The sequence below is a fragment of the Miscanthus floridulus genome, chromosome 18 (genome assembly GCF_019320115.1).
Source record: "Miscanthus floridulus cultivar M001 chromosome 18, ASM1932011v1, whole genome shotgun sequence".
Classification (NCBI taxonomy): Eukaryota; Viridiplantae; Streptophyta; class Magnoliopsida; order Poales; family Poaceae; genus Miscanthus; species Miscanthus floridulus.
Genome location: NC_089597.1, coordinates 35,219,894 through 35,247,869, shown reverse-complemented (window position 1 = coordinate 35,247,869; position 27,976 = coordinate 35,219,894). Strand labels below are relative to the sequence as shown.

At 47.3% G+C, this 27,976-nt stretch overlaps 2 protein-coding genes and 2 pseudogenes across 2 annotated transcripts; 1 reads left to right on the top strand and 3 right to left on the bottom strand.

The window, feature by feature from the left end:
* The first annotated feature begins 1,370 nt into the window (after nucleotides 1-1,370).
* LOC136522177 (probable methyltransferase TCM_000168) lies at nucleotides 1,371-4,323 on the top strand (annotated as a pseudogene).
* Nucleotides 4,324-4,350: 27 nt separating this feature from the next.
* Nucleotides 4,351-5,608, bottom strand: LOC136522178 (ethylene-responsive transcription factor ERF014-like). Its single transcript, XM_066515971.1, has one exon. The coding sequence runs from the start codon at nucleotides 5,324-5,326 to the stop codon at nucleotides 4,631-4,633; it is 696 nt and encodes a 231-aa protein (XP_066372068.1). The 5' UTR covers nucleotides 5,327-5,608; the 3' UTR covers nucleotides 4,351-4,630.
* Nucleotides 5,609-9,489: 3,881 nt separating this feature from the next.
* LOC136521375 (uncharacterized) lies at nucleotides 9,490-14,102 on the bottom strand (annotated as a pseudogene).
* Nucleotides 14,103-15,677: 1,575 nt separating this feature from the next.
* LOC136521264 (transmembrane emp24 domain-containing protein p24delta3-like) lies at nucleotides 15,678-20,495 on the bottom strand. Its single transcript, XM_066514965.1, has 4 exons — nucleotides 20,131-20,495; nucleotides 16,343-16,552; nucleotides 16,179-16,255; nucleotides 15,678-15,998 (listed from the first exon to the last, which is right to left on the bottom strand). Exons 1-4 carry the CDS (start codon nucleotides 20,335-20,337, stop codon nucleotides 15,854-15,856), a joined length of 639 nt encoding a protein of 212 aa, XP_066371062.1. The 5' UTR covers nucleotides 20,338-20,495; the 3' UTR covers nucleotides 15,678-15,853.
* Between the last annotated feature and the right edge of the window lie 7,481 nt (nucleotides 20,496-27,976).

Here is a 27,976-nt window from a genome sequence, read left to right as displayed (position 1 = left end):
GATACTTTGTTGTTTACATATCATCGGGGCTCCGACACCGCCTATCTGCTATTATATGTTGATGACATTGTTCTCACTGCCTCCTCAGTTGGGTTTCTTCAACATATCATTGCCGCCTTACAGCGTGAGTTTGCTATGACAGACATGGGCCAGCTTCATCATTTTCTTAGTGTTTCCATCGCACACTGTGACGATGGTTTATTCCTCTCTCAGCAATAGTATACTCTGGATATTTTGGAGCGCGCCGGGATGAGTGCTTGCAAGACTTGCAACACCCCCGTCGACCTGCACTCCAAATTGTCTGCAGATGGTCCTCCAGTTGCTAACTCCACACACTACCACAGTTTAGCTGGTGCTTTCCAGTATCTGACATTCATTCGTCCAGACATTGCCTATGCCGTCCAGCAGATCTGTCTCTATATGCATGATCCTCGAGAGCCACACCTTGCTGCTCTCAAACGGATCTTACGCTACTTACAGGGCACTCTGTCACTTGGCTTGACTCTACGCCCCTTGTCACCTGCTGAGCTTGTTGTCTATACTGATGCTGACTGGGCCGACTGCCTCGACACTCGCCGATCGACCTCTGGCTATGCAGTGTTCCTCGGGGATAATCTGGTGTCCTGGTCCTCTAAGCGTCAACACACAGTCTCTCGGTCGAGTGTAGAGGCCGAGTATCGCGCTGTGGCAAATGGTGTCGCTGAAGCTTCTTGGCTGCGTCAGTTACTCATGGAGCTTCGCCACCCACCGCGCCGAGCCACGTTGGTCTATTGTGATAACATTAGTGTTGTCTACCTCTCCACCAACCCAGTCCAGCATCAGCGCACGAAGCATGTTGAGATTGATCTCCATTTTGTTCGGGAGCGAGTCGTCCTTGGCCAAGTTTGGGTTCTTCATGTCCCAACGACATCTCAGTACGCCGACGTCTTCACCAAGGGTCTCCCAACCTCTGTGTTTCAGTGTTTCAGGAGTTTTGATCCAGCCTGAACGTTCGTTGTGCTCCCGTTCCGACTGCGGGGGAGTGTTAGCACAATGCAATTATAGTAGGCTCATGTATTTATGGTAGGCTGCCCTTAATTGATTGTGCCTGTAATTATAGTAGGCTGATGTATTTATGGTAGGCTGCCCTTGATTGATTGTGCCTGTGTGGTTGGCTGCATGCCACCCCGGCTATATGTACACCTGTACAAGATATGAATGACAATGCATTCTAATCATGTTTACAACGCTGACATGCCAACTGTTATAAAACTTTCTGAAGTGCTAGACAATCACACAAGGCTATGAGATCGTAGCCTTTTTATTGTGATCTTAGGACCTGAACCTTCTGGTGGTAGCTTCTGCATCAGCACAAGAGTTGCCATAGAACCATGGCCTCTGAGCAATCTCTACATATGAATAGGGGAGAAGGAGAAGCGAGCTATGCTCGGAATTATACCACTCAGGTATCCTCCCAACTCATATATGCCTCAACAGTCAGAAGCATTACTATGCTTTGTATCTGCTCTTTAAGTATTGTTCTTTACATTAAGTGGTGAAGGTCACAAAGATTTGGTCCAGAATTTCATTTTTTTGTACCATCTTTAGGTCCTAACTGGAAAGTTTTTTTGTGTGTGTGTCCAAATCATAAGGATTTAGTAACCCAGAGCACTCCCCTTTTCAAAATAGGTCACAAGGAAGTAGGCGTATGAATATGATTAAATGTTTGTTTCTATTAGCAGACCTGAACAGTTAGAATGTTCAAAAATCTGAACAAAACCTACACTTCGCTCCTAGAATGCAGGGCAAAACAGGATGAAGCCTTTGATACAGGAGGCTGTCGCAAGCTTGTGGAAATATACCAACACCCTCAGAAACGTAGTGATCACTGATTTGGGATGCTCAGCTGGACCGAACGCACTGACCCTTGTTAAAACTGCAGCTGACGCGATTTTTCACCATTGCTCAGATCATAAGGAAATGGTACCAGAGATATCAGTGCTGCTGAATGATCTTCCTGATAATGACTTCAATAACGTTGCAAAGAGGTTGTTTGCATTCCAGCAAAGCACACAGGATTTTGGTCATGTTTTTACTGCTATTGTACCTGGATCATTCTACAAAAGACTCTTCACCAGCAATTCCGTGAATCTAGTTTTGTCATCACATAGCTTGAATTGGCTATCTCAGGTAATCTATATAGGCCCTGACTTGCAGTACTCAGTAAATCTCTGGAGATTTACGTAGGCACGATGAATAAACAGGTACCCGAGGATCTAAAGGAAAGCAAGATCCCTATGTATGACAAAGACGAAGGTCTCAGGCAAGCAAGGCGGCCCTTCGTTGTTCAGGCTTTTGGCCACCAGTTCAGAAAGGATTTCACAATTTTCTTGAACACACGGGCTCAAGAATTGGTCCCTAAGGGTCAAATGGTGCTTTCCATGCGCGGCCGACCTTCCAGTGACACTACCTACCAATCCACTCAACCATGGGATTATGCATTTATTCCTTTAAATGACATGGCATCAAGGGTACGGTAAATTCTTCAACTTGATTATGTTTCTTATTTATACCAACTAATAATTAGTTTTCTTTTGAATGCATACTTGCATAGTACACATCGAGGGTTTTACATGTCCAATTACACACACTGTCCATTTCAATTGATAGAGAAGAAAGGTCTCCAGGGGAAGAAGCAAAATCAAAAGCTAATTACAACAATGATAGCCGGAAGATTAGCCATCGGTGGCAAGAATTCGCAGCCAGCTTCTTCGCCCCCACTAGTACCTAAGTTCTAGCTTCATCCTTCATTTTTTCAAAGAGCCAAATGGTCGATGACTTTGTGCTAAAACACTCTTTGATTCCTTTCTTTCGAGATCTCCCAAACCATTCGACTCTTACTAATTAAAGGCTCCAACAAAGCCTCCACGTTAATTCTAACGAGACACACTAGAAAAAGGATGAATATTATAGATTCGCACAATAATTAGAACACACTTCCTAAACTACAGGCGCCTGAATCTCAGGCGGCTGCACTGCATGCCTCGACTAACCGAAGGAGGTTTTGCTTCCTTGAAAGCAGAGGTAAAACTCTCTTTTTTTAAAAAAAAAAAACTAACTGAAGGAGGAGGAGGATTGAAAAAAGATGAAGACATGCATTAGTAATCCCATGGTTGTCCTGTGTTGCCTGAGAAGAAGAGATATTTCAGGCACCTGTTAAATAGCAAATCCCTAATTAGAAACATCTATCCTTTAATTGGTTGGTTTTAATCATCGTCGCCAAAAATCCTAGATATTCTAACTAGAGTTACCTGAAGGTGCCTTCATATTAATCCTCACGAGACATGCTAGAAAATTCATACAAATCCTCACAAAATTAGAATCATCTGGCCATCAATTCAACATACTCTAATCACCATAGATTATAATACTCATTTGATCTATTCTATTTTCTAAGGATTTTCCACTTTCTGTGATTGTGAAAAACAACATAAAATACCTATGAATTTGTATTTAAATACCTACAAGTACCATTATGAAAGATAACCTAAAGTAACACAAAATTTACATATAATTGCCCACCTACCATTATGATAGATAATCTATTTAGGCTGTTAAATTTACATATAAATTACCACTTCTGCAATTATTGAAAAACTAAAATATCCACTAAAATCTACATATAAATTACCAACATATATTATAGTACAAAAATTAGTCAAATAGTCATAAACTATGCATATATATGTTTCTATACTACCCACTTCTTTAATATAAAATATATTAAGAAATAATTAGAGTAAACATATATGTTGTGCCATTGTTCAAATGAAGTACACATGCATGTATGAGTGATAAATATATGTGTTATGTTTTAGTGATCACGAAAAAAATATTTCCTTAACACCTCATATACTGAATTTTTGCAAGCATGGACCAAATCTCTGGCACTCTAGCTGGTAGCTGCGATGTGATTGAGTGAAGTACACCCATTGTATTTCTGATTAGCAGGGTGTGATCAGCAGAGAAATGCTGGATTCATTTTACATACCACTATATGGGCCTTCAGACAAGTAGCTAATAGAGATCATACAAGATGAAGGGTCCTTCGAGATCAACAACATTCAGGTGCACGAACTCACGAGTGGTATAGACAAAAGCCTGCAGACCCCAAAGGTCAGGGCACTCGCAGCGAGGGCTGCATTCGAGCCAACAATCATCCAGCATTTTGGACGTTCGGAAGGAGTTATGGATGAGTTCGTCAGAACCATTGAGCACCAACTCACCCTGAGGAGCCCAGACAACTTGCTTTTGTTATGTGTTTCCCTAACAAAAAGGGAATAGAACAATTCTCTTTGTGCAATTGAACTGGCAATGAAGTTGTTTTTACTCATAAACAAGCAATAGTAAAGAGGTTAACTTCATGGAAGTTGGAAGCTACCTTAAAACATGTAGCTCCATCCATGAGAGCTCGCCCCTACAATGCTTAAAAATTAGCTTATTAAGAATGTTTACATATATCGAATTAAATTATCATATGTATATGGAATTTATTGCCGTCGATGAGCAACCAGCAGTTTTGATCACTTGATCGGCGATTAGTCAGTAACTGAATGTCTGAATTGCTTCCGCTTCCTTCCCTGACGCCACTTCAGCAGTCGAGAGTGGAGAAGTTCCAGAGCGCAATGCCGCCATCGTCCTCCCAGCAGGCGTCGTCGTCGGTCGCCATCGACGCCGGCGGCGCGAAGAAGGCGCTGCTGGGGTCCATGAGGGCGTAGTCCATGCACTTGGGCGACTGGAAGAAGGCGTCGATGTCCGCGAGCGAGCTGTAGTCCACCACGTCGCCGTAGTGGGCCAGCTCGCCCTCGCTGCTGACGGTCGACTCCGGGGATGAGACATCGTCGCTGGCGGGCGAGCTGCTGCTCCACGCCGCTGTGGCGTCGCCGTCGGTACAGGCGCTGCCATTATTATTGTCAGCGCAGGGCGCGAATGGCGTGGCGCAGGAGGAGGCGCTGCTGGCCGCGGCGGCGGCGGCGGCGACGCGCTGGATGGCCTTGGGCGACATGGCGCCGGCGGGTGGCAGGTCGAACGGGAGGCGGAGCGGGAAGTTGAGGTCGGCCGCGGCCGCCGAGCCCTTGAGGCAGAGCAGCGCGGCGTCGTAGGCGCGCGCCGCGGCGTCGGCGGTGGAGTGGGATCCGAGCCATATCCGCGTCTTCTGGCCCGGCGCCCGCACCTCCGACACCCACGAGCCCCAGCTCCGCATCCGCACGCCCTTGTACGTCCTCTGCTTGGCACCGCCGCCGTGCCTCGCCGCGGCGTCATTGCTGCTCGCCGCCGTCTTCACCATGATGGCTGATAAAGTAGCTCGATCTCCGGCTTCGTTCTTCCCAGACGACGCTTGCTTGGTTTCTTGTTTCCTTGGACACGATCGACGGACGGCGATGGTTTGCGACGCAGGGTTCTTCGTGTACTATGAATGTGTGGTACCAGCTGGATCAGCGAGTGATGTTGCTGCTTGTCTGTCTGCCTGGGGAAACTTTGGCGATGGATGCCCAGATTTTATAGGATGGCATGCGGCAACTGTGCTAATGTGAATGTGAGCGTCTTGCGCATTAGTTTTTGCATTTGTTTGGTGGTTGAACATTTGAATACCTTTCCTGTTCATATCAGAGCGATACGGTGTGCGTGACGGGACAAATAGTGCTAGGACTAGCACATCAGCTTGGGTCAGCCGTACAGCTGCCAGTGATGCAGAGGCGAACGAGGAAGCATCCTGCATTCCATCCCGCGTCCCGTCAGGTTAACTGTGCTCTGTGACTGTGCAGTCAGTGGTAGTATAAACAAAGCCCGTGGATTTTGGTAAGCGAGGATCTTGCGTGATGTTCTACGACTTGCACGTACAGCTGTCGTACCAATTGGCAAAACCCAACTCGATCGGTCAGCGATGCTCGCCTGAGACCTTTACTCCGATCCTGACGGCTAAAATGGCTTACAATTCACAGCCGCGGACATGGTAAATGGCTTGAGATTCAAGCTTGGATTTCACTGGATAGGCTGCTGGACTTATTATTGCGAGCGAACTTGGGTCAGTGACTGGCATGTGACTTTTGAGAGTGACAGGTAGATCCAGTCAGTTAATTGGAGCTTAGCCATTCATCTACTGGTAAGTGGAGTACTTTGGACACAGACAATCGGCCTATTCGCTGGTTGGTTTCTGGGCTGGTTTGGGCTGGCTGATGCTGGTTTATTGTGAGAGAAAAACACTGTTGGCTGGCTGGTTTGGACTGGCTGAAACCAACAAGCGAACAGGCCGAATGCTGGCTGGTTGGTATAGATGTCCAACGGGCCGGCCCGGCCCGGCACGGCACGGGCCCCGTGCCAGGAACGGCCCGATGGGGTTCGGGCCGGCACGGTACGTCGTGCCTTCCGGGCCATGCCGAGGCGGGCACCGTGCCTGACCTATGGCCCAGGCACGGCTTGCTGGGCCGATTTTCGGGCCAGGCTGACCCAATAAGCACGGCCTGTCAGGGAGGCCGGGCCAGCCCAAGGCCCGCTTCAGCAGGCGATGACAGCGTCGAGGTCGAGAGGGGCGCCGGCCGCGTTGGCGGTATCAGAGAGAGGAAAGGGAAGAACAGGAGGGCAGTAGGGGGCAAGGGGCAGCACGGGAGCGCGGTGGCGGCAGTCGACGCCGGCGCTCTCGCCCTGGCCTTGAGGCAGATCTGCAGCGTCAACCGTCGGAGCAGGCAACGGGACGCCAGATCCGGTCGCCCGAAGCCGGCTGCCGCGCTCGAGGCCGACGGCGGTGCATGGAGGAGGCCGCAGAGACGAGAGAGAGGCGGGGGAAAGCGAGGCAGGCAGGCAGCTGCTTGAGCCGGATCCGGCGGCAGCGCACCCGAGGCGCAGCCACGAGGAGGGAAGGAGCCGGCGGCGCCACCTGCCGGCGAGCAGAGGACGGGGGAGCAAAGTCACGGGGGAGGGCGGAGTGCGGCGCTGCTGGCGCAGAGGAGTGAGTGCGGCGCGGCCGCGTGAGGAGGGGACTGCGCGGGCGGCGGGGAGGGGGAATGGAAGGGAGTTATGATTCGGGGGTGGGAGTGTGGGGCTGCGCGGGGGAGGAGGCTGCGGCCTGCGGCAGACGAGCAGGCCGGGCCGCCACCGAGCCTCACGTTGAGGAGCGGGCCGTGCTATGCCAGCCCACGTGCCTAGGGTAAGGTCCAGACACGGCTTGCTCCTCCGGGCCGTGCCAGCCCAGACCCGCTAGCCGTTGGGTCGGGCCGGGCTTGGGCCGGGCCAAAACAGCGGGCTCCATGTCAGGCCTTCGCGCCGCGGGCTACATGGCCAAGTATACTGGTTGGTTGGTTGGTTCGTTAATCTTGCATGCGACTGAACCTAACCCTACATGTGATGTGTAGTAGTAATTTGTTGGTCGTTTCCAGCTGGAAGTGGAAACTTTAACACTAACCTGCCGACGAGTTGACTGCGCACACTAGATGACATGTGTGTGCCTGCCTGCCTCTCGATGACATGACGGCCACATGGCCGTGGCAACTTTTTCCCACGGCGGCACGAGACGAGGCTGCTGCTGCGTCTGCATGATTATGAATATGAGCAGCAGTGGGAATTCACACTTGGCGCGCGGCACACACACCCTACCAACTGCATTACGGGCATACGGCATAGATTAGTACTACTAGATTACTGTACCACCACACCACAATGCTGGTACGATTACTAGAAGGGGTAACATGCGTCGGAGTCGGAGGCTTATCTTTATTTATTGGGCCTGGCAGCTTCGCGGACTTTGGGGGCCGCGGTGGGGACGCCAGCCGGACGTACGTAGGCGATGAGACGGCGACAGGAACAAGTGCCTAGACGTGCGGCGGCGTACGGCGTCAGCACGGCAGCGACTGATATCGTACGAAGCCGTGGTGTCTGTCGCGGGCAGAGGCAGCTGGAGCTTAGCTGCACTGGACTGCAACTTGCAGCGATCGACTGCCTGCCAGTGCCGAGGACAAGGAGGCAGTTGGGGTTGGATTGGGTGGGCCGCCCCCGCCACAAACCGCGTTGCGCGCTCATCATGCTCTCCGTTCTGCAGCTAGCCGGGGTAGGGATTAGGGAAGCTAATTAACGAGCGTGGCCATTGACCACCACTTCTAATGAAGATGGTGTGTTAATTCCTCAAACTGAGCTGCCACTGCCTGCCGACGACGATAGTTAGCAGGGAGGACGTACAGCACTCCGTTGCTTGTACGTTTTGCGCTCATTGTCCTTCCTTACATATATGCTCACATGACATGCAGGAACATGGATTGGATCTTTTCCAAGTGGATGCATGTTGGCGGGACTGGTGTGTCATGCATGCACAGGCCAGCCAGCCACATGCTCCAGATTTTATTAATTGTTATTAAGAAAAAAAAGCTCACCTGCATTAAGGACGGAGCATATATAATTAATAATAGCAAATCAGCTCCCAGGTCCGGGTTGCGTCTCGGGCTCGCCCACGCTCACGCGGTTTAACAGCCTAGCTCGCTGAAATCAACCTCGGCAGATGATACCGTGATGCGACTCGTGACATGACACACCAATCAGGCAATGATAGATACAGCAGGAGTACTCTCTCTTTCTTCTCCCTCCGTTTCGGTTCGTCAAAGAGAGCCGAGGAAATCGACAGCAGCGCGAGAATAGTTTAATCCATCTTCTTGCGTCAGTATCTTTCGGCCCGTCGTCAGCGTGTGGGAGAGCTGGAAGCCATCGGGCCGCGACAGGGGATGGATGGGCTGGGCAGGAGCATGCCCGGAAGCTTCGTGCCACGAGCAGGGCCACGGTTCGTTCTTCTTCAGGTTATCGTCAAAAGGAGAATAAACGAAAAAACAAACAAAAAGGCTTGTTTTTCCTTTTCTTTCGGGAAAAGTTTTTCTAGTACATGTGCTTAGGGTACTGGTGTTGTTTGTCATGATCCCACTTTATCGGTTTCGATTGATTCTCCATACAAAAGAGCTCTCGATTCGCCCCAAAAATGCACGAGCCTTGTCTCACTTTGCGCCGGACTGTCACGCTGGTCTGACGCGCTCGTCAGCCAAGACAAGCTGGGGCTGTGCCGCTGTGGTGTGAACCCTGACCAAGGAAGGAACGATCTTGCTGTCCGCTTCAAACCGCGGTTCCAGTTACAACTCACGCCCACAGATCTGTGCGTCGAAGTTCAGTTTTCAGCGTGGCTTTGGACCTTTCCTGCACACGCTCTGTTTTCCCACTACGCAACCGCATCCATATGAATATGATGCAGTGGAACTCCATTCCACAACCTCGTCGTCGCCTCAAAAAAAAAAGCATGTCCTCTAATAATTGCGGCTCAACTTAAAATTGGAATGTAAAGTTATTCATTCACTCTCTTTGATTATTTGCTTTTGCATGAGGGCAGTGCACATGGGGGGTGGGGGGGCAGAAGAAGGGTGGCACAAAGCCACGGTACAACAGTCTTGGCCGTGCCTGTTACGCTTACGCATCATCAGGAATCAAAGCTGCCGACATGGGTAGATCAATCACGCAGATGAACACAGAGATATAATAGTCCTCCTGACACCAATGTCGTTTATTTACGAGGCATGGACGGTAGTACGAGAGATACGACTTGCATTGGGGCGACAGGCCTCAACTCAACATGCCCGCTATTAGTTGAGAACTCCATCTGATGTCCTCTCGATGACGAAAGTGTCCCAAAAACATTTCCCCGACTGTTTCCGTCAGGCGTTGGCAACTGATTGTTTCGGACCAGTGTCGGCTCTTGCTGCAAACCAATACGGCACTCACCACTAAGCCGCGCTTCCACTCTGAAGTTTGAAGTGTTCCATACAATCGTTTGGACTGCATGTTCAGAAACCTGATCTAACAACTGCAGCGCTGGTCTGGAACACACCTTTTATTTTAGAACGTCTGCGACACACACATTGGAGAGATCAAGCAACAAGGCCGAACACCAGCTTATTACACAACACAGCTGTTCAGTCTTCCCACAACGAACGGCATTCACCCACTCTGCCCCCAACACACGGCGACATCAGAGCACTGGTGGCTTGGCATCCGTGGAAACAGCGTAACAAAAAGGCACAGTTCTCTTGGGCACAGTTCTCTTGCGTTTTGGAGAAGAAAAAAGTGTCCCATGTGGGGAGAAATTATTCCAACACCCGGTTTGCTCCAGCACACGGGCGAAACCGATACAACCTCCAAATAAGAAAATATCAACAGAGACAGGAGGTTTGGAATACAGTATATACAGTTCACAACCCCTACGCCATACATACAGTTCTTTCATCTTTGCCTATCATCCATATCACCATATTTTACAGATCCTGATGGCTTCGGAATGTTTCTTTTGGCATGTTTGTGACTGAGCCAATTATTACAAATCTGTAGTCCATAGCTTCGATGCTCTTACCTTCATTCAGTAAATGAGATGGGAATCCAACAATGCTACACATCATGCAACAGCACTTTCCTTTTACGAATCAGCCTTGGAGCGAGCTTAGTGCTCTAATAACATGTTCGTACACTTCGATGCCCCTCAGGAATACTTTATCTTCCAGAAACTGCAGCATTTAAATAAACATTGATTTTTGAGCATCACATTCTGGAATAAGTGTTCGCTTGCTCGTATACGATCGTGGATTATAAGCTGGAACAATATTTTTTTCTCACACCAAACCAGCCAGCAGTAAATAATCCACGATCGTTTACGGCCTGCCGAACAGGCTGAAGGAAAGGAAAGCGGTAGCAGCCTGGTTTCAGTTACCTCGTTATGGTCGTGTAGTAATATTGGAGTATTTGTCATCGGAGAAAACCCGAGGGCAGGGATGCCCAGCTGCCTCACAAAGCGTGAATCTGTGGTTGAAGATAAGATCTCGGGCTTAGATAGCTTTCCACCCGCTGAGGTGATAGCCTTCTCAAATATGGGCCACCATGGGTTTGACTCATTTGTTGCTGTAAATATGGGATGCCCAGCCACATCTGTTACTGGACCTTTCTGCATTAGCTGTATGACAACAAGGGATTTCAGGGAATGCAGTGCTCGGTTTAGTTTCAGCTATGGAAATGACGGTGAAACTAATTTTTTCACCTGGTAGGTCAAGTTTTTATGAGCTGGTGCCCATTCCTCTTTGACTCTTCGTTTGATCTGTTCAATATCTTCAGTTGGAGGAAGGCGGAGATCAAAACTAACCTCTGCTTCTGAAGGTTGCATATTCATCACAAAACCCTGTAACAATCTGTCTTTAGAGACTACAGAAGCCACAAATAAATTGCACAGTAATGTTGAATTTGGTGCATGCCACTATCTGTAACTGGAGAACTTCTCTTAAAATAAAATAAATTGGAGACTTGTTCTTTTACGGTTTTACCTTAATGCAGATAACTGATTAAGAGCTGATCTTTTTAGTGTCATGTTTTGGAGTAAATTATGAGTGCCAATTAATTAGTGTTGTAGTCGTTTGGTAAAATAATATTTATTGAAATACTAAAAGAGAGTAAAGAGAGAGTTACAGTATTCTGAGATGGTGGTGTTCATTAATCATTACTCCATAGGCATGTTTAAGTATAGTTTTCGATCAAATGGGATGATCATAAATTCATAACACATAATCACATCGCGTTGCTGATTTTTGGAAAAAAGTATGGGACTTCAACCAGAATTATCCTCGTCCTCGACATGGTTTCCTTTGCCCTTTAATTTTGTTTGTTGGTTTTGGTCTAAGAAACTTCAAAAGATACAATGTGGTAAGCTTGTTCAATTGGTTCATACCCTTGAGCTTGCTTATCAAAATCACATGTAAGACAAATTGACCTCTACCAATTTGATAATATGAGTTATATGGGATTCTTTGCACTGCACTGTCAATCCAGGCTTACTTATCCAATTAGTAAAGAAAGCAGGCAAAATCAAACACATTTTGTCATTACAACATTTTCCGCATGTGCCTTATTTGTTGCATGCAATGAACAGATGCAGATCCAATGATACTTGAATAATAAGAGTATAACTAAAAATTGCATGATATTATTTAGTCTTGCAAAGAAGGAAATAGAGGGATGAAAATGGACAATTAGAAAACCAGGGAACCAAAAACAAGAAGAATGGTCTAAGGATCAAATAGGATAACGAAGCAGAGGTCAAGAACAATTCCACATTTGTTTGCGGCTAATTTCAATATCATACACTATTAAGGTCTGAAAGGAAGATACTGCCTTCCAAATTGATAATGTCCTAGAAATTGTCTGACAATTATATTCATTTTTGCAAGACCTATTTAACAACTTTATCATGTTCATTATTGTGTAGGTTGTAGAGAGTATTTGCATAACTTTACATCATAGCTTGCATGTTCTCTCTGATCAAGAATGAAAAACATTTTATAGTATAGTAATTTAACCCTATAATATATTATGTTTGAGTAAATTTCACTCATCATACAACAACTAGGGAAGGCCGGTTATTTATTTGCTTGGTGGTTTTAAGGTATGCAGTTGACCTGTTGTATATCTACAGCACAGCATGACTATAAAATCACTAAGATGTAAAATCACATGTAAATGTTATAAGCCTGGTGTTTGCATGCACAACAACAGGTTCCCAGGCAGTTCTGGAAGGGTTTCAATTCGTTATTTATTTTGGTTGTGTAATGGTTGCGGAAACACAGCATTCAGAGCAGTGCCAGTTGTGGTGTATGGCAGGTGCAAAACGGCTTGGTCCTTTGTGACCAAGGTTTTTCTTCATGTTCAAGGTCGTTTCCTGCTAATTTGTGGTGCCTCTTAAAAAAAAAAAAAAAAGGCCTGTATGTGTGTGGGTATGTCTACGAACTAGCAGAAGGACTGAATTTTCTCTCTCCTATTTACTACAATGATATGCTAGTTCTCCTGGATTCAAGAAAACAAAATCACATATCAAAATATGTCTAAGCCATAGGAAACAATTTACTTTCAGTCTGCAACAGCAATCTCAAACACCAAACAGAAGTACTGAAGTAAACTTTTTGCTTACTAGCCTACTCCAGAAGCCTATAAAGTTAGGCATGGCACTATTTGGTGGAAAGTACAAACATTCAAATTGCAAAAATGTTTAGTAACGGCAGGGGCACTTGTGCCCGTCAGACCATTTCAAATTAGAATCTGATATCGTGTACTATTGTATCCAAGCTAAATTAGATAAAACCATTGCTATACTTACCGTGGGGCTTGGTATGCCAGCCTTCGTGTACACAGGATTCACCGAGACCACCTCGCCGGGACCTCTCTCCCCGGACTTCACCATCCTGAACTGCGCATCCCTGAACCCAGCGACGGTCTCCACGCAATCCATCAAATTGTCCACGGCGGCGCCGTCGAACATCCTCGACCCATGCCCTGGCGCCCCTGTCGCCTTCACGATGAGCCTCCACACCAGTCTATCCGCGTAAAAGACCCTGAACACATCCGTCGGCGACGCCTGCCCCTCGTCGAGCATGAACCCGATGTTGAGGGCGCGGAACTCCTCCGACCGGGAGAACTTGTCGAACCCATCCGCGCCGCCGATCTCCTCGTCGGGGACCAGCGAGATGTGGACGGTGCGGGCGGGCGCGAACCCGGCCGCCTGGAGGCCCCGGATCGCCTCGAGGCACTAGACGGGGAGGCACTTGTCGTCCTGCGCGCCGCGCGCGTAGACGCGGCCCGTGGCCGGGTCGCGGTGCGCGGCGAAGGGCGGGTGCGCCCAGTGCTCGGGCTCCGCGGGCACGGAATCGATGTGGGAGTTGAGGAGCGCGGAGGGGAGGGACGGGTCGGAGCCCCGCCAGGTGAGGAGGAGCAGCGGCTTGGTCTTGCACGGGGTGAAGTGGAGCGTGGCGGTGTGGAGACCGAGCGAAGCGGCGTAGGGTAGGAGGAAGGCGGCGGCGCCGGCGTAGTCGGGGGACGGGTGCGCCGTTCGGATGCGGAGGTATTCCTGGAAGCGGGCGACCTGGTCGGACTCGAGAGCCGTGAAGGGGTGGGCGAGACGGGGGGAGCCGGAGCGGAGGACGACGAAGGCGAGCAGGAGACAGCGGAGAGGCGGCGGCATCGTGTGGTGGTGGTGGATGCGCTGCGACTGCGAGCTCAGCTTCCGGCGAAGTGTCCCCATTCAAACTGTTTGTTCGGTTTGACTCGGCCTGGCCTCGAGAAAATGGCAATTTTGCCATTACGGGGAGTGGGCTTCGCTACATCAAATTTGTAGGCTTCGTCATAATACTTTTATGAAAGATGTGTTTCACGCTATTTTGTCATTTTATGTTTTTTTAACTTTATAAATTTCTGACCCTATCTATTTTACCAGACGTGACCGTTTTACCCCTACCTTATCCTCTTGCGGCCGCCACCCGTTCGCGCTAGGCCACCGTCGACAGGCCGCGCGTCACCAGGCGCATCAGTACGTAAGGAGAGATAGGGATGGAGACTAAAAGGGAAGCACCTGACTTCTTGTACGAACGGAATGAATCCGTCGACCTGCAGTACAAATGAGAAGAGGGAACCAGAGGAGATTGCAATGGGACGAACAGAGAGGAGAGAAATGAGACTGCTTCACCTGGAAGACACCACGAATGGAGCAAGGGACGGCATGTGCACGAACAGAGGGGACTGCAGGGGACTGCCGGGACGAGCCGACGGCGGGCAGTAGCGGCAACCGCTGCGACCAGAGGGGCCTGCCAAGGCAGCTGGGCCTGGCGGCATCCGTGCAGGAGCCGCCGTGCCGGGACAGCCGCAGCAGTGGCCTGGCCAGGCCGCCGCACTGGGGAGCACCCGTGCCGAGTTTGCTGCGCCACCGCATGGAAGCGAGAGAGAGAAAGATGGAGAGGAGGGAGGCACGTGCCGGGGTGGGGGTAGCGGGCGCCGGTGCGCAGGAGGGCGCCCACCACTGAGCTCGGTGGCGCCGTGTGGCCCCGCGGAACGCATGCAGGAGGCCGCGCGTGGGAGGGGGAGAGCAGGGGGCAGGCCGCGGTGGCCGGGGCGCCGCCTCGCCGCATGCGCGGTGCCGGCAGCCGTGGCGGCCATGACGAGGAGCGAGGGAGAGAGAGAAGGGGGAAGGGGAGCGTGGGAGGGGGAGAGCAGGGGGCCATGATGAGGAGCGTCGGGGCAGAGCAAGAGGATAAGATGGAACGAGACAGGGTAAAACGGTCATATCGGGTAAAATAGATGGGGTCAGAAATTTACAAAGTTGAAAAAATACGAAATATTCATAAAGGCATTCTGGCGAAGTCCACAAATTGAATGGCACTCTAGCGAAGCCCACTCCCCGTAAGGACAAAATTCCCATTTTCTTGCCTGAAACAGGTCCAAGTTCACTTGTCAAATTCAGTCCTCTAGTGTGCACTAGCCACCACAAACTTTGCAGATATATAAGCAGATGGCACGCGATAAGCGATATCACAATTCTAAATTTCTACACTAATTGTTATTTGATTATTTATAACAACCTGATACAGGGACATAGAGAGTAAAAATCTCGATTTCAAGTATGGCAGATAATGAAATAATTGCACAAGTAGCACTGATTATTTGCCACCATCTGCAAGGAAATCAAGAGCCCACCATCTGCAAGGAAATCAAGAGCCTGTTCGGCTAGTGCTGATATGATCGTGGATTATTACTGCTGGCTGGTTTGGTGTGAGAGAAAAATACTAAATTTACGATCGTTTACGACTAAGTGAGCAGGCTGCAAGACGAAAGGGCGACTTCAATTTCACACGGTACAAGTTGCTAGCCATTTAAGTCAGGTATCAACCAGCTGTTTTGTCCATCATATGAGTTTCCTTTTGAAATAAATATATGACAAAACTGTCCTCCTAAGGTATTTAACACGGGAAGTACACACTGATAAAACGTGAATTTAAATGAGCTTCTTCTTCTGGAAGAACCCTTGAAGGTGCCACAACTGCAGCACAGAGACGGCAACGCAGACTCCCAGTGACAGGATGCTGAACCAGGCAACCCTTGAATTTGTTTTCTCGCTCACTGTTCGCATTTCCGCTTCCCTGTATCGATAACATTCAAGAATGCATCAGACCATGCACCACCAGGCAGATAATCTCCCTAACTAGGTTGCAAACTTGCAATAGGATCAATATGACAACGAGTTCTATGCAGTGACTCTTTCTTTTTGCTGAAAAGGAGAGCAGAGAAGTTCATATAAAAAATAAAAAGAGACAGCTTACCTTGCTTTGAGATACAGCAAGTTATGATGGATGGACTCAACTGCAGCTTCAAGTTTCCTAAGCTCTAATTCTACGCCCTGAACAAGGAATCCAGATCACAAATAGTCAGAAACCAAGAGCAAAGCATTACTGGAGTGACTTCAATTAGATTGTATTTACCACACCTCAATTTTCTCTTTCTTAGCAATAGTATCCCAGTCCTTTGCAGCAATCCCTATCCTCCAATCAAGACTTAGAGATGTTCCTGATCCTTTCTCCACACTGTCTATCCAGAAACATGCAAGGTAGTTTCCAGCTTCTGTAGTTGTGAAAGCAAACTGACCCATTGTAGCATTTTCATTATGATGTACAGTATTTCCATAGGGTGATGTAACCTAATAAATAAATAAATAACATTTAGGGGTATTGAGGATATCAAAGGAAAGAAAAAAAACTCTGACGCATTCAACAAGCCGCATTGCTAGATATGTTCAACAAGAATATGGACATGTCTGATGTCTCCATTATTACAAGATAAAATATGCAAGGGAAACCATTCCAGGAAGTCCCTTTCTCAGTGCAATCATGAATACCTACCCACTTAAAAGACATACATACAAGTTTTGATAAATTCTCCAAAACTCTATACTTATAAATGAGGTGACATGCATGCATATAAAATTTCAAGTTCAAACTCAATTTGTTTATTAGTATCAAATTGACAAATCATAGACAAAGAGCGAAGAAAAAGACAAAAAGGGTACATGTCTGTATGTCTTTTCTTTCTCTGTGATTTGTCAATTTCATTAGTCACAAATGAGGTTGAATTTGATTATAAAAATGTTACATGCGAGCATGTTACTATCTCATCTACATGTATGGAGTTTCTGTGAATTTTTAAAAAACTTCTAATTATGTCTTTTTAGTGGGTCTTCACGATTCCACTGGGAAGAATTGTGCACTGAATATTTTTGCCATATGCAAATATAAACAAACCAGAGACCCCACTCATACATGCTAAAGTTGCTTTCTGAAAAGAGTTAAATACATGAGAGGCCCTTGAACTGGTAACGGGGTGTCACTTAGGTCCATGAACTTGCAAAATGCATTTCTAAATACCTAAACTTGCTAAATGATACACCGCAAGTCCATACTTGCCACGCGGGCATTTTATCTGACGTGGCATTGCCACGTGGCGGGAAAATATGCAGTGAACCCCCTGAAATCTAAATGAAATATCCTAAATAGGTCATCTGGGTTATGTCCTCGCCAGGACACGCACGCCACCTGTTCGGCGCAATGCCACAGAGCGACACACGCTGCCCTCCTTGCCTCTGCGGCGCCTTGCCAAGTGTTGTACATGCCGCGCTCGCCCTGGCCATGTCGCCGCTTGCCCGTGACCTCGCCTTCGCCTCCAAAGCCGAGCCAAGTTTGGGGATCTGGATCAGTTCGCCGACGGAGGCGTCTTCGGCGTCTTAGGCGGGTGGGCGTACTCGGCTTCGGTGGGCCCCCGCTCGATGTCACCGGCGCCGGCGGTCCCGGCATCTGGCTCGCCGGCAGCTGGGAGTTCATGGGCGGCGTGCTCAGGGCCACGGGCCGCGTCGGGATGTCGATGACCAGGTTCTCCTTCCTGCGCTCGGAGGCCGAGGAGCTCGTGGCGATGGCGCTAGCGCTGGCGACGAGCGGCGGGGGCATGGCCAGGCCGGCGTTGGTGACCTCGTCGTGGGTGCCCTAGAAGAGGACGTTGGTAGGGAACAAGGGGAACTCTAGCGACGCGCCGGAGGGCTCCTCCCGCGGCAGGGCGTCGAGGTCACATGACGACTAACCACATGACGGCGACGACATCAGCAGGCAGATGGCGGGCACTAGGGTGTTACCGGTGAACGAGGAGGAGACCGGCCAAACTGTGCAAAGGTGATGTAGGGGCGCTAAGGCGATGCTAAAACACGTCTTGGATAGAACAGAGAGGAAAAAAATTAGCGCCACAGCAGAGATTCGGCTCCGGCGGCCATGGCGGCCGATTCCACGAGATTCCAAAATTCGTCACTTACCGAAGATGGTTTGCAACGAGGTCTCGTCCAGGGGCTAGCTAACAACCGGGTGCACTCATGTGTGCGAGGGATTGGAATGGGAGGCAATGATGTGGACGAATTTTGAAAGGGCGCATAGGTGGTCGCGGCGCGCACGTGCTCTGCTTAAATAGCTGGCCATGGCAAACTCGGCTGAGGCACAGATGGGACTCAGGCCGGCTCCTAGGGCACGGCGAGGGCGCCCACTTGCGCGGGGTGATGATGGCGCACGGTCTTGGGACGAGGCGAGGCAGGGCGAGCAGCAGCTCGTGCGTGTGGCCATGGCCGAGGCAAGATGAAGGGATTACATCACGGGGATTCACGGCTGGATAGCGGACACACGAGAGAGCTCACGGCTCGTGCGGACGCGGGGCAGGCTGCCAGCCGCCACGCCACTTGCATCCAGACGCTCGCCTACGCCCTCTATTCCCTTGTTTGTCGCCGCAGCCTGCGCCTGCTGCTCTACCTTGACTGCGTCCGCCACGACTCCTAGGACGTCCGCGCCAGGTACATCGTCTAGCTCGCCGGGTCCTTTCGCCTCCTCGCCTGCTTCGTGCTCCCCTGTTTCCTCGTTGCCCTGCTTCGTCCAACACTGATGCATACACGTCTAGCTCCATTTAGATTTCAGGGGGTTCACTGCATATTTCCCGCCACGTGGCATTGCCACGTCAGATAAAATGTTCGCGTGGCAAGTATGGACCTGCGGTGTATCATTTAGCAAGTTTAGGTATCCAGAAATGCATTTTCCAAGTTCATAGACCTAAGTGACATCCTGTGACAAGTTCAAGGGCCTCTCATGCATTTAACTCTTGTGAAAATTAAGGCACTCTAAATCACATCGATCGTTTGTACATTTAAATTCCAATGTGATTCCTAAAAAACTAGAATTAGGGGAAAAAAGATCCCTCTCTAAGCACACAGAACTTTCCTTACAATGCATTGTGGGATTAACAAAAAAAAACTGATCACAGAAATCCAATGCAAGGCTAGCATAGGATAACTAGATAAGACATATGAGCATCAGACTTGTGGTTAATCTGTTCTTAAGTTGGCAGATATGGCTAAAGAAGTGCTGCTACCTATACTGCACCTTGTCACCTCGATCATCAAATCTTGTCTTCTGAAGATTGTGAAATTCAATATGGATCTGAAGTTTTCTAAAGGAGTTAGCATTTGAGCAGGGTTCACTGTTCAGGGTGGGACTCCAGTCAGTTTTTTTAGTCTAGACTCTAGTAACACTATGCATTAACTCTTCTGATGTGCACAACACTCGGGTATATAAACAATCGCAATAGCAAGCACAATCCAACATCTGTTGCATCTTAGTGTTATGTTCACCCCCTATTGCATTAGGGCTAGTAACTGGTATTATAAGAATTCGACTCCCAAGAGAGAGTGGAAACCCAGCAACAGCACATGCACGTTGCTTGGGAGAGAGCCATCTGAAGCAATGGTCAGGTGCAGTTTTGACTCATAAATCAATTTCCCTAATGTCTCGAAACCATGAATTAGGTGATACTATGACCAGATTCATGATGAACTGCCGACTTGCAGATTTCCCTTCTCGATAGATTCATATACAAAATTCACTCTGAGCTACTTAACATGAATTTGTAGCGAAAATATCCCGTATAGGTACTAGAACATGTATAATTCCTCCCTCCCTCCATCTCTCATAAGTGCTAGTTTTGACTCGCAGAAGCTCAATCAGCCAACAATAAAACTGCAGGGCTTAATTCGCACGCAAAGCTAACGCAATCTAGCACCTCAGCTGCGTCCCGATTCGCCTACACCGAGATCCCAGAACGCGCCAGTTCACCGGCCCAGATCGAGATCAAGCACGAGAATGAACGAGACGAAACCGCACGCCAAGGGCATCCGAGACGGAGTCGTGGGGCGCGTACCTTGACGGCGACGGTGGGGTGCGAGCTGGGGTGGGACTCGTACATGATCGCGTAGTCGGCGAGCACCACGACGTTGGGCTGGATCTCCTCGGAGACGCACTTGGTCCCCGACGGCGGCAGCTCGAGCCACACGGCCTCCGCCGCCGGTAGGAGCAGCACCACCGCCGCCACGGCCAGCAGCAGCGCCGGAAACACCGACGCCGCCATCCCCGCCGGCCGATCTGGAGGCGGGCGTCTCTCTCTCTCTCTCCCGGTCGCGGTGGAGTCGTGGGAGCTTTGGACTTGCACGACGCGAGACGGCGAGAGAGAGCAATGGCTTGCGGGGTAGGTTGGGAATTTGGGAAGGGGATGGTCGGGATTTTCAATTTCGTGCTTTTCTGGAGGTCTGCACCGTAGACCCGTACACCGTATATCACCCGTAACATGAAGAAATTCCTTGGCACGCTTTGCGTGACTCCCTGGTGATGGGGCCCATGGCCACGGGAGAGAAGCGCTCGGTTCTCGTCGTGAGCCGTGACTCGAGATCGTGAAGCGACGTGGGTTGGGAGCATTTGGGCCAGATTATGTGGAATGGAGTAGAATGGGCCCGAAGTACGCTGCAAGGAAGAGTGGAAGAAAATCCTCTTTTGCATATTGTGAGAAAAAAAAAATTAATTTTACCTCCCTCAACTTCGACGTAGTTTGATTTTTCTCCTCACATATTATTCTAAAACTTTCAAAACCGATTAATTATCTCCCTGCCGTGGATTCAAGTGGTTTTGGAGATGGTTTGTCTTATTTGTTATAATAAATTTTCATTAAATTCCTTATAAGATTTTTAAACCATAAAATATCTCTAAGCTTATAAAAAATCCAAGAAAAATTCTAGAGATAGATAGGGACATGACAAACCAAAGTAAGAGCTCATGAAAAATATCTCTAGAATCTTAAAAATAGATTTAGCTCTAGAAAAAATGATTTTTAAAAAAATCACAAAATATTATATCGATGTCTAAATATATTTTAAGAAGTTTCCACAATAAAAATATGGAATGACTCTATCATCGATGTAGAATTCATTAAAGATGAATGCATACATTCATGCTATCATTTGTGTCGGTCATGTCTTATGCTTTTGTTGCGGAAAGTTTTCAAAATGCATTTAGAAATCAATTACAATATTCTGGTAATTTAATAGATTTTTTAAAATATCTTTCCCATCTACCTCTAGAGATATTTTAACTAGCTCTAAATATTTTATTTGTATTTTTATGTTCCAATCTATCTCTAGTTTTTCTATAATAGTTTTTAGAAGCTTACATATAATTTTTATGGCTTAAAAACCTTTATTGAATATTGACCAATTTTTTTTATAAAAAAGTGATAAAATCGTCTTCACAACCACTTCAAACCTAGATAGGGAAGTAATTCTAATGGTTTTGAGAGTTCACTAAGGGTAAGATGTCTGATTTTGGAGTTTGATTAAAAAAAGTTAAAGTGATTTTTTTTCATAAAATAGTCTTTTTTTTTCTTTTGACACGGGTCTTTTGTGGGCTCTCGTATTGCACCGACCTGGCTAATGGGTAAGCCAATAATCGGTTAAAAAAATCTGGTAGGTCAATCCCATTCTCTTTCTAAAAGAAAGAAAGCTGCTTGAAGAGGAGAAGAGCGCATGAGCGATCATTGATCAGCCATTCCGATTACGATCACGCTCGTCAGGTGTCCATCTTCGTTTTTTACCAGAGAGCGATCGGCCACTCGGTTCCTTCATCTCATCACAAAATGGATGATGAATATCCAAAAGCCTGGAAAACGAAACAAAAAGTCCAGAGACCAACGCGCGCGACGAACATTTTTTTTGGAAAAAAAAAATTAGTACGAACGGGATGGCTGCATGCATGGCTCGGGCGAACAGCCCGGCCCTTCCGAGAGTGACCTTGGGCCATGTATGTCTGATGATCCACTCGCCTTTTTTTTTCCTTCGTTTATATCTCACCGGCGTAGCGTAGGCACGTAGCAAAGGCCACGCGTTGGGAGTCCGGCTATTGCGCGTTCGCTAGTGGCGGAAAATATTGTTAATTAATTTATTAGGAAAGAAAAATATTATTTATTGGCTAAAAAAATATAACTTATAAGCAAGCGAACAGAGCGTATATTTTTTTTTCTTTTGGCTGAGGCCGGCAGCTTTTAACTTTTTTTTTTCTCTAGAAACGGGTTGGATTTTATAAAGCATGAAGAGATGTTACATCCAGCCCCTTGCAAAGGAGCTCCCACAACAAGATAAAATTATATTGAAGCCATTCATAGAAGCTCCTAGAGGTCACCGTTTCAGTCGACCGGAATCGCCGCTGCTCGCCTCTCCTCCATCGCCAGCAACAGAGAAGAAAGTCGAGGAGGAAGCTCAAGGTCAACACCCCAACAGACGATGCAACATCATCTTTGAAGATAGCCAAAAGTAGCACGGCCACGAACGAACCATACCATACAACGATGAACGCACTGACAACATCGACCGGGATCGGACGCCAATCGCCTCGCTCTATGACCGATCCCAATCGACGGAAGACGAAGACTCCAACACTGAGACAGGAACTCCAACCCAAATCTAGCGAAAAGGAGGAGCACATACCTCACAAGAACAACTCCAAGACCACCAGAGGTTTTTTTTGAGGGGCAAATACCGGCGCTGTCAATAGTCCGGAAAGAAATCTTCGACTTCAACCCAGAGTCACCTCCTCCAACGATGAAATCGAAGAACCAAACTCCTCCAATCGAAAGCGATGAAGAAACTAAACAAACCCTACCTAGATCTACTAGAGTAGAAGGAAATATGTACACCGACCACCTCACCCTCCGATCCCATGCCCACCGGAGCCAAAGCAGGCGCCGGCGAGGATGGGAGCACCGCAGGAGATCGGCGCCGGAATCGAATCGCCTCCCGGTCGCCTGCTCTCACCTGTAGCACGGAAGAGTCGAGAAAGACTTTTGTGCTACGTCGTTCCTTTGGTTTTCGGCAGCTTTTAGCAAGGTCGTGCGATCCTGCCAGGCGGACATGCATGCGTATGTGCGCACTTTGCCGCGCAGAAGTGTGCTGGGAATGGCCGGACGGCCCGGTCCATGGATGGATCATGTTGAGCGTCAATTGGACAAACCTGGAGTTTCTCGACCTCTCGGCCATCCTCAGGAGTCAGGACTCAGGAGAGCTTCAGGACTAACAGGGACGGATCCATAAAAAAATATAGAGGGGCTGAAGAAATAGCGCTAGAGCAATAAGTCTATATATGTGATATGTACTAAATTTCATCATTAAAAAATGCAGGGAAACATTAGTCAATATTCTTCAGCAATACTGACAAAATCTAATATCTACATCAAATACAACCTAACTGAAGCTACAGAGAATGAGGCACGAGGGAATTGTATTTATACCTGATCGTGTTTGCTTGATTTCTTTCTCAATTTCTCCCATACTAGCCCAAGAACAAGCTAAAAATAGTATCGTCGCCCACCAACCAGTTGCATAGTCCGCACGGCGTTCTAGTAGGGAAGGTCCTCACCGAATTTTTTTCCCCCTCAAACTCAGCAAGGCAGGCAATGTTCCAGCCTTCCAGGTGCTGGCCGGCTTGCCCCTGGCCGCTGGCTTGGCACCTGCCACTCTGCCAGCTAGGCGTTGGTGCTTGCAACCCTTGGCCGGCCGGTCAGCGGGTCAGGAGTCGAAGAGTCGAGGGAAGGGGTGTGCCGTGACTTCGATTGACTAGGAGAAGTGGAGGGCTGCCTGGGCCTTCTTGGGCCGCAACCAAGGTGATGTGGGAATGGAAATCAGAAAGGCCCGTTACCACGCTGGCCCAAGTGGCTACTAGAAGGACGTCTTCAACCTCGAGACGGAGTTCGACATCTTCAGCCCCTCCTAATCAACAGAAATGGTGGGAATTTTTTGCAGCGGCTCAGGGGGGCTCAAGGGGATCTACGACGTGCCCCAGTGCTGGATCTGTCCCTGCTATGGTTAAGAAAGTTTTTGGGTGCAAAAGGAGAAACTTCCAAAATCATGTAACAAAATAATATGGACATGAAAATGGAATAAGGTCATCATGCCTTGATTTAGTATAGGTACATGTTGGAGTAAATTCTAGTCGTATTTCTGAAAAAAAAATCAAACTCATGTCCACTCAAACATCACCAGGTTTCTATCATGGGAAACTAGGAACTAGAAAGAGCCCCACTGAAATGTTGTGAGGCTAGATCCGTGAAAGTTCCATGCAAAGGATTGAACCAACTATAGAAAATTAAATAGAAAAAACATAAAAAATTGTTGCTTAACAGCAGCATATCATCAACCCCTACCTCTTTCCCTAACATTAAGAAAACATGCAATAGTGATCAGGCAGAGTCTAAAGAGAACTTGGTAAAGCTTCTACAAAAATAAAAAAAATCTGAGCAGCAGTATTTTCCCCAAATGGAAGATCATTACCTCATCCTTTTGCTTCTTTAGCATTTCAACCTTCACTAATGAAAAACGATTATTATTCATATGGTAAGTATGTTATTATATTGTACATACAATTTTCGCAGCACCGTGGACCATGCTCTTAACCTTTTGACTTTTTATTTTTCCAAATGAGTGGAATTTCACAGTTGTTTGAGAGAGAGATGGAGAGAGGGAATAGGTTTCATAATTGTTTCAACCAAGCAAGTTACGTCTTTTCTACAACACATAGCTCACAACAGCTTTTTCGTAGCTCCTAGATGAACCAAATAGACCCTTAATCAAAATCTCATGTAGGACTAAGACTTTAATGCCCCATAACATTTAATATGAGCTTTAGGATTTACTGATTAATTGAATAGAAATGGCCAAGCCTTAAAATCAACAAAATCTTACGTCTTTTCTACGACGCATAGCTCACAACAGTTTTTTAATAACTAATAGTTAAACAAAATAGACCCTTAATCAAAATCTCATGTAAGACTAAGACTTTAATGCACCCTAATATTTAATATGAGCTTTAGGATTTGTTGATTTTAATTGAACAGAAATGAGCCAAGCCCTAAAATCAACAAAATCTTTACCGTAGATGTCACTTATGAGATCCTTGTCAGCTTCATCATTGGACCCTTCATGCATTGAGATCCTTGTCAACTTTATCCTTGAATCCTAGTGGCCTCCTGCACTTCTTCCGTACTCTCTCTGTTCATAAAAGAATACAATTACAGAATTTATGTTAGTCAAACTAATTTAAGTTTGACCAAGTCTATAAGGTATAGTATATTAACATTCGTGCTCCAATAAATTTTACTAATATAAGAAAATATAATTCATAATTAATTTAATAACACTTATTTTATTTAATGTTATTATCTTTTATATAACTTTAGTTAAAATTTAAATTGTTTGACTCTTCGAAAAGCGAGAATTATATATTTTAGACGATGGAAGTATCATATGCTATGTTGTGCTAGCCTCTAGGTACAGTGCCCCAACCTAGGGCATATTAGAAATATGAGGCCGCGCCGTCTCCGCGGCCTCTGAGCATGGCCACGTTAGTTTGTTCTACCAGCGTCGTCCGATATGATTTGTGTGGCTTGACTGCCGAACAGTTGCACAGTGGCCTAGATTCTTCTTCATGCAGTCGTTTAGATAGTCCATGCATGCTTGCATGCTGCAGTGTCACCATGCCATACATGCCTCCCTTCTGCTGCAACTTGTCCTTATGGCTTCTTCTTGTAGAAAACATCAACGCTAGTGGTTAAAACATGCATGCCAAAATTATTATATGGGTTTGGTGGTGATATCTAATACTATCGCTCTAGCATTGTTTATCAGTAGGAGGCAAAAAAAATAGCGCTCTATCTAGAAATGACACATTCTAGCATGGAAAAAGATTTGAAAGACTGGCCATGTACTTGATTGGCGTTGATAAGTTAATATGTATGATGAAGTTAATTGCACCACAAATAACAATTTTCTATGACCAGAGTAGAGCCTATGCATGATCAGGTAAAAAGAACTGTAGAGCTATTCAGAGTCATCGTCACTACTACATAGTAATACATGAGAGAGAAATAGAGTATGATTGTGACATTTCATGCATGCATCCGGTCTGATGCCCTTTTGTCATCTTTGTCTGGAAGAGCATCCATCCATGCTAGATAGCAACATATTGCATGTCAAACATGTTCATGATATTGACCCTTCATGCTACAATTTTCTGTCTTCTCGCAATATTGATGCATCGCTGCAAGGAACATGGAGCGAGTATTATATTTGTCACTCCTATGATCTTTTCTTTGTATAAATGAAGCATTATAGCATGAAAAAACTCATCAAGTGTTCAATTATTATCTTTGGTATTTTCGAACATTGATCATTGTTCCTGAGAGTTTAGTTGGTACGATCAATTTATTTGCCTATCATGGAACAATGTGGACTAATAAGATCTGAACCCATATGGTAACTCTCATAATAACTGCATATATCTATATGTTGTCACATTACAATACGATGTTGCTTTCAGTGAACTGAGAACCGTGGAAATAATCGGGAGGACAGTCTCATTAAGCCAGGATGATATTTCACTTTCGCTACACAGTAGAGAAATGGAAGGTTGTGTTTGTCCAATGCGTTTTCATGAATCTACACAATGCCATGTACTGCAATACCAAGTCATGTCACACTAATTTCTTGTACTTTGATTTTTAGGCCATGTCTAGTTCTTATTTATCGTGTTCCTGCTAACAGTGAATTCCAGGATTCTCCTCTTGCCTATAAAAACATGACCTTGCCTTTGTTCCACTGCACCCCTCCACCTCCTTTGCCTTCTTCGGCATACCTTGCTTCCCATGGAAGGTTGTGTTTAGACATGAAAATAAACATGGCCTCTTTCACATGAATATGTTCTCTTCACACGCTTTTGGTACTGAAATGGGTTCACAGAGTTAACTTCGTACTGAAATGAAGCATCTTGACTTGCAACGTTTGTGCCAAATATTGCGACCTCAACTGCCGGCCCCCTTTTACCAAGAGTACAGTGAAGTTAATGAGGAAGTAGAAGAAAATGGTTTCCGTGAGGAACCACATCGGCCCTCCGCCCTGCAACCAAGAAGCCAAGAAACTGCAGCTTTCGCGTTGGGGAGAAACTACTTGTTTCTACAACCCCGACTTGGTCCGCATCACCGCTGGCCCCCCATGGCTAGCGCTGTTTGGCCGCGCCACCTGTGGCATCCTCATAAGCGCCGCCCGGCCGGCTCTACATCCCGCCTCACTGTGTTCCCGACGCGCCCCGCCATGTCTCGGTGAGCGAGCCACGCGTCGCTAGCACGCCATGCTTGGTCGAGCTCGCCTCAGTGAGGCCCCGCCTCACACTGCCACTGTCACACTCGCTGCTCGCGCAGCATCGTCACAAGCCACACTGCCCACTTCCGCTCACCCACCTCCTTCCATCCTCACGAGCCCTGCCGACGTGTTGGCCCACTCATGCTGCGCCGCCATGCCGCCCGGGACAGGCCCGCCACCCACCCGCTGACATGCACTGCCCACTGGCTGGTGGCCATCCGCTGCTCCCTGTCAGGCTACGGATGAGAAGAGGACCAGGTAGCTTGGATCTTTCTAAATTGGGAGATGAAAATGGGTACAAGGAGGAGAGAGAATATTGGGAAAGGAGAAAACAAAAGAATGGATTGGTTGAATTTTATTAAGTGCCCACGTACCAAACAATGCACTATGAGCTATAGTTTCTTTAGGTAATTTCTTGCTTATGTGGCAGCTATGAAAGCCAGTATATGGCTTATGGGTTGGGACTGAACTAAGGACCAATATGGCAATGTAGACTGATCTACTTCATTCGCCATTCATTCATTTTAATTAAAGTGC

Excerpts from the sequence above, each read along its gene's own strand:
- LOC136522178 (XM_066515971.1), bottom strand. The coding sequence starts at position 5,326 with ATGGTGAAGACGGCGGCGAGCAGCAATGACGCCGCGGCGAGGCACGGC.
- LOC136521264 (XM_066514965.1), bottom strand. The coding sequence starts at position 20,337 with ATGGCGGCGTCGGTGTTTCCGGCGCTGCTGCTGGCCGTGGCGGCGGTG. Across the intron at positions 16,553-20,130 it reads ACCCCACCGTCGCCGTCAAG|GTTACATCACCCTATGGAAA; the intron begins GTACGCGCCCCA and ends TTTATTTATTAG. Across the intron at positions 15,999-16,178 it reads TTGCTGTATCTCAAAGCAAG|GGAAGCGGAAATGCGAACAG; the intron begins GTAAGCTGTCTC and ends TTATCGATACAG.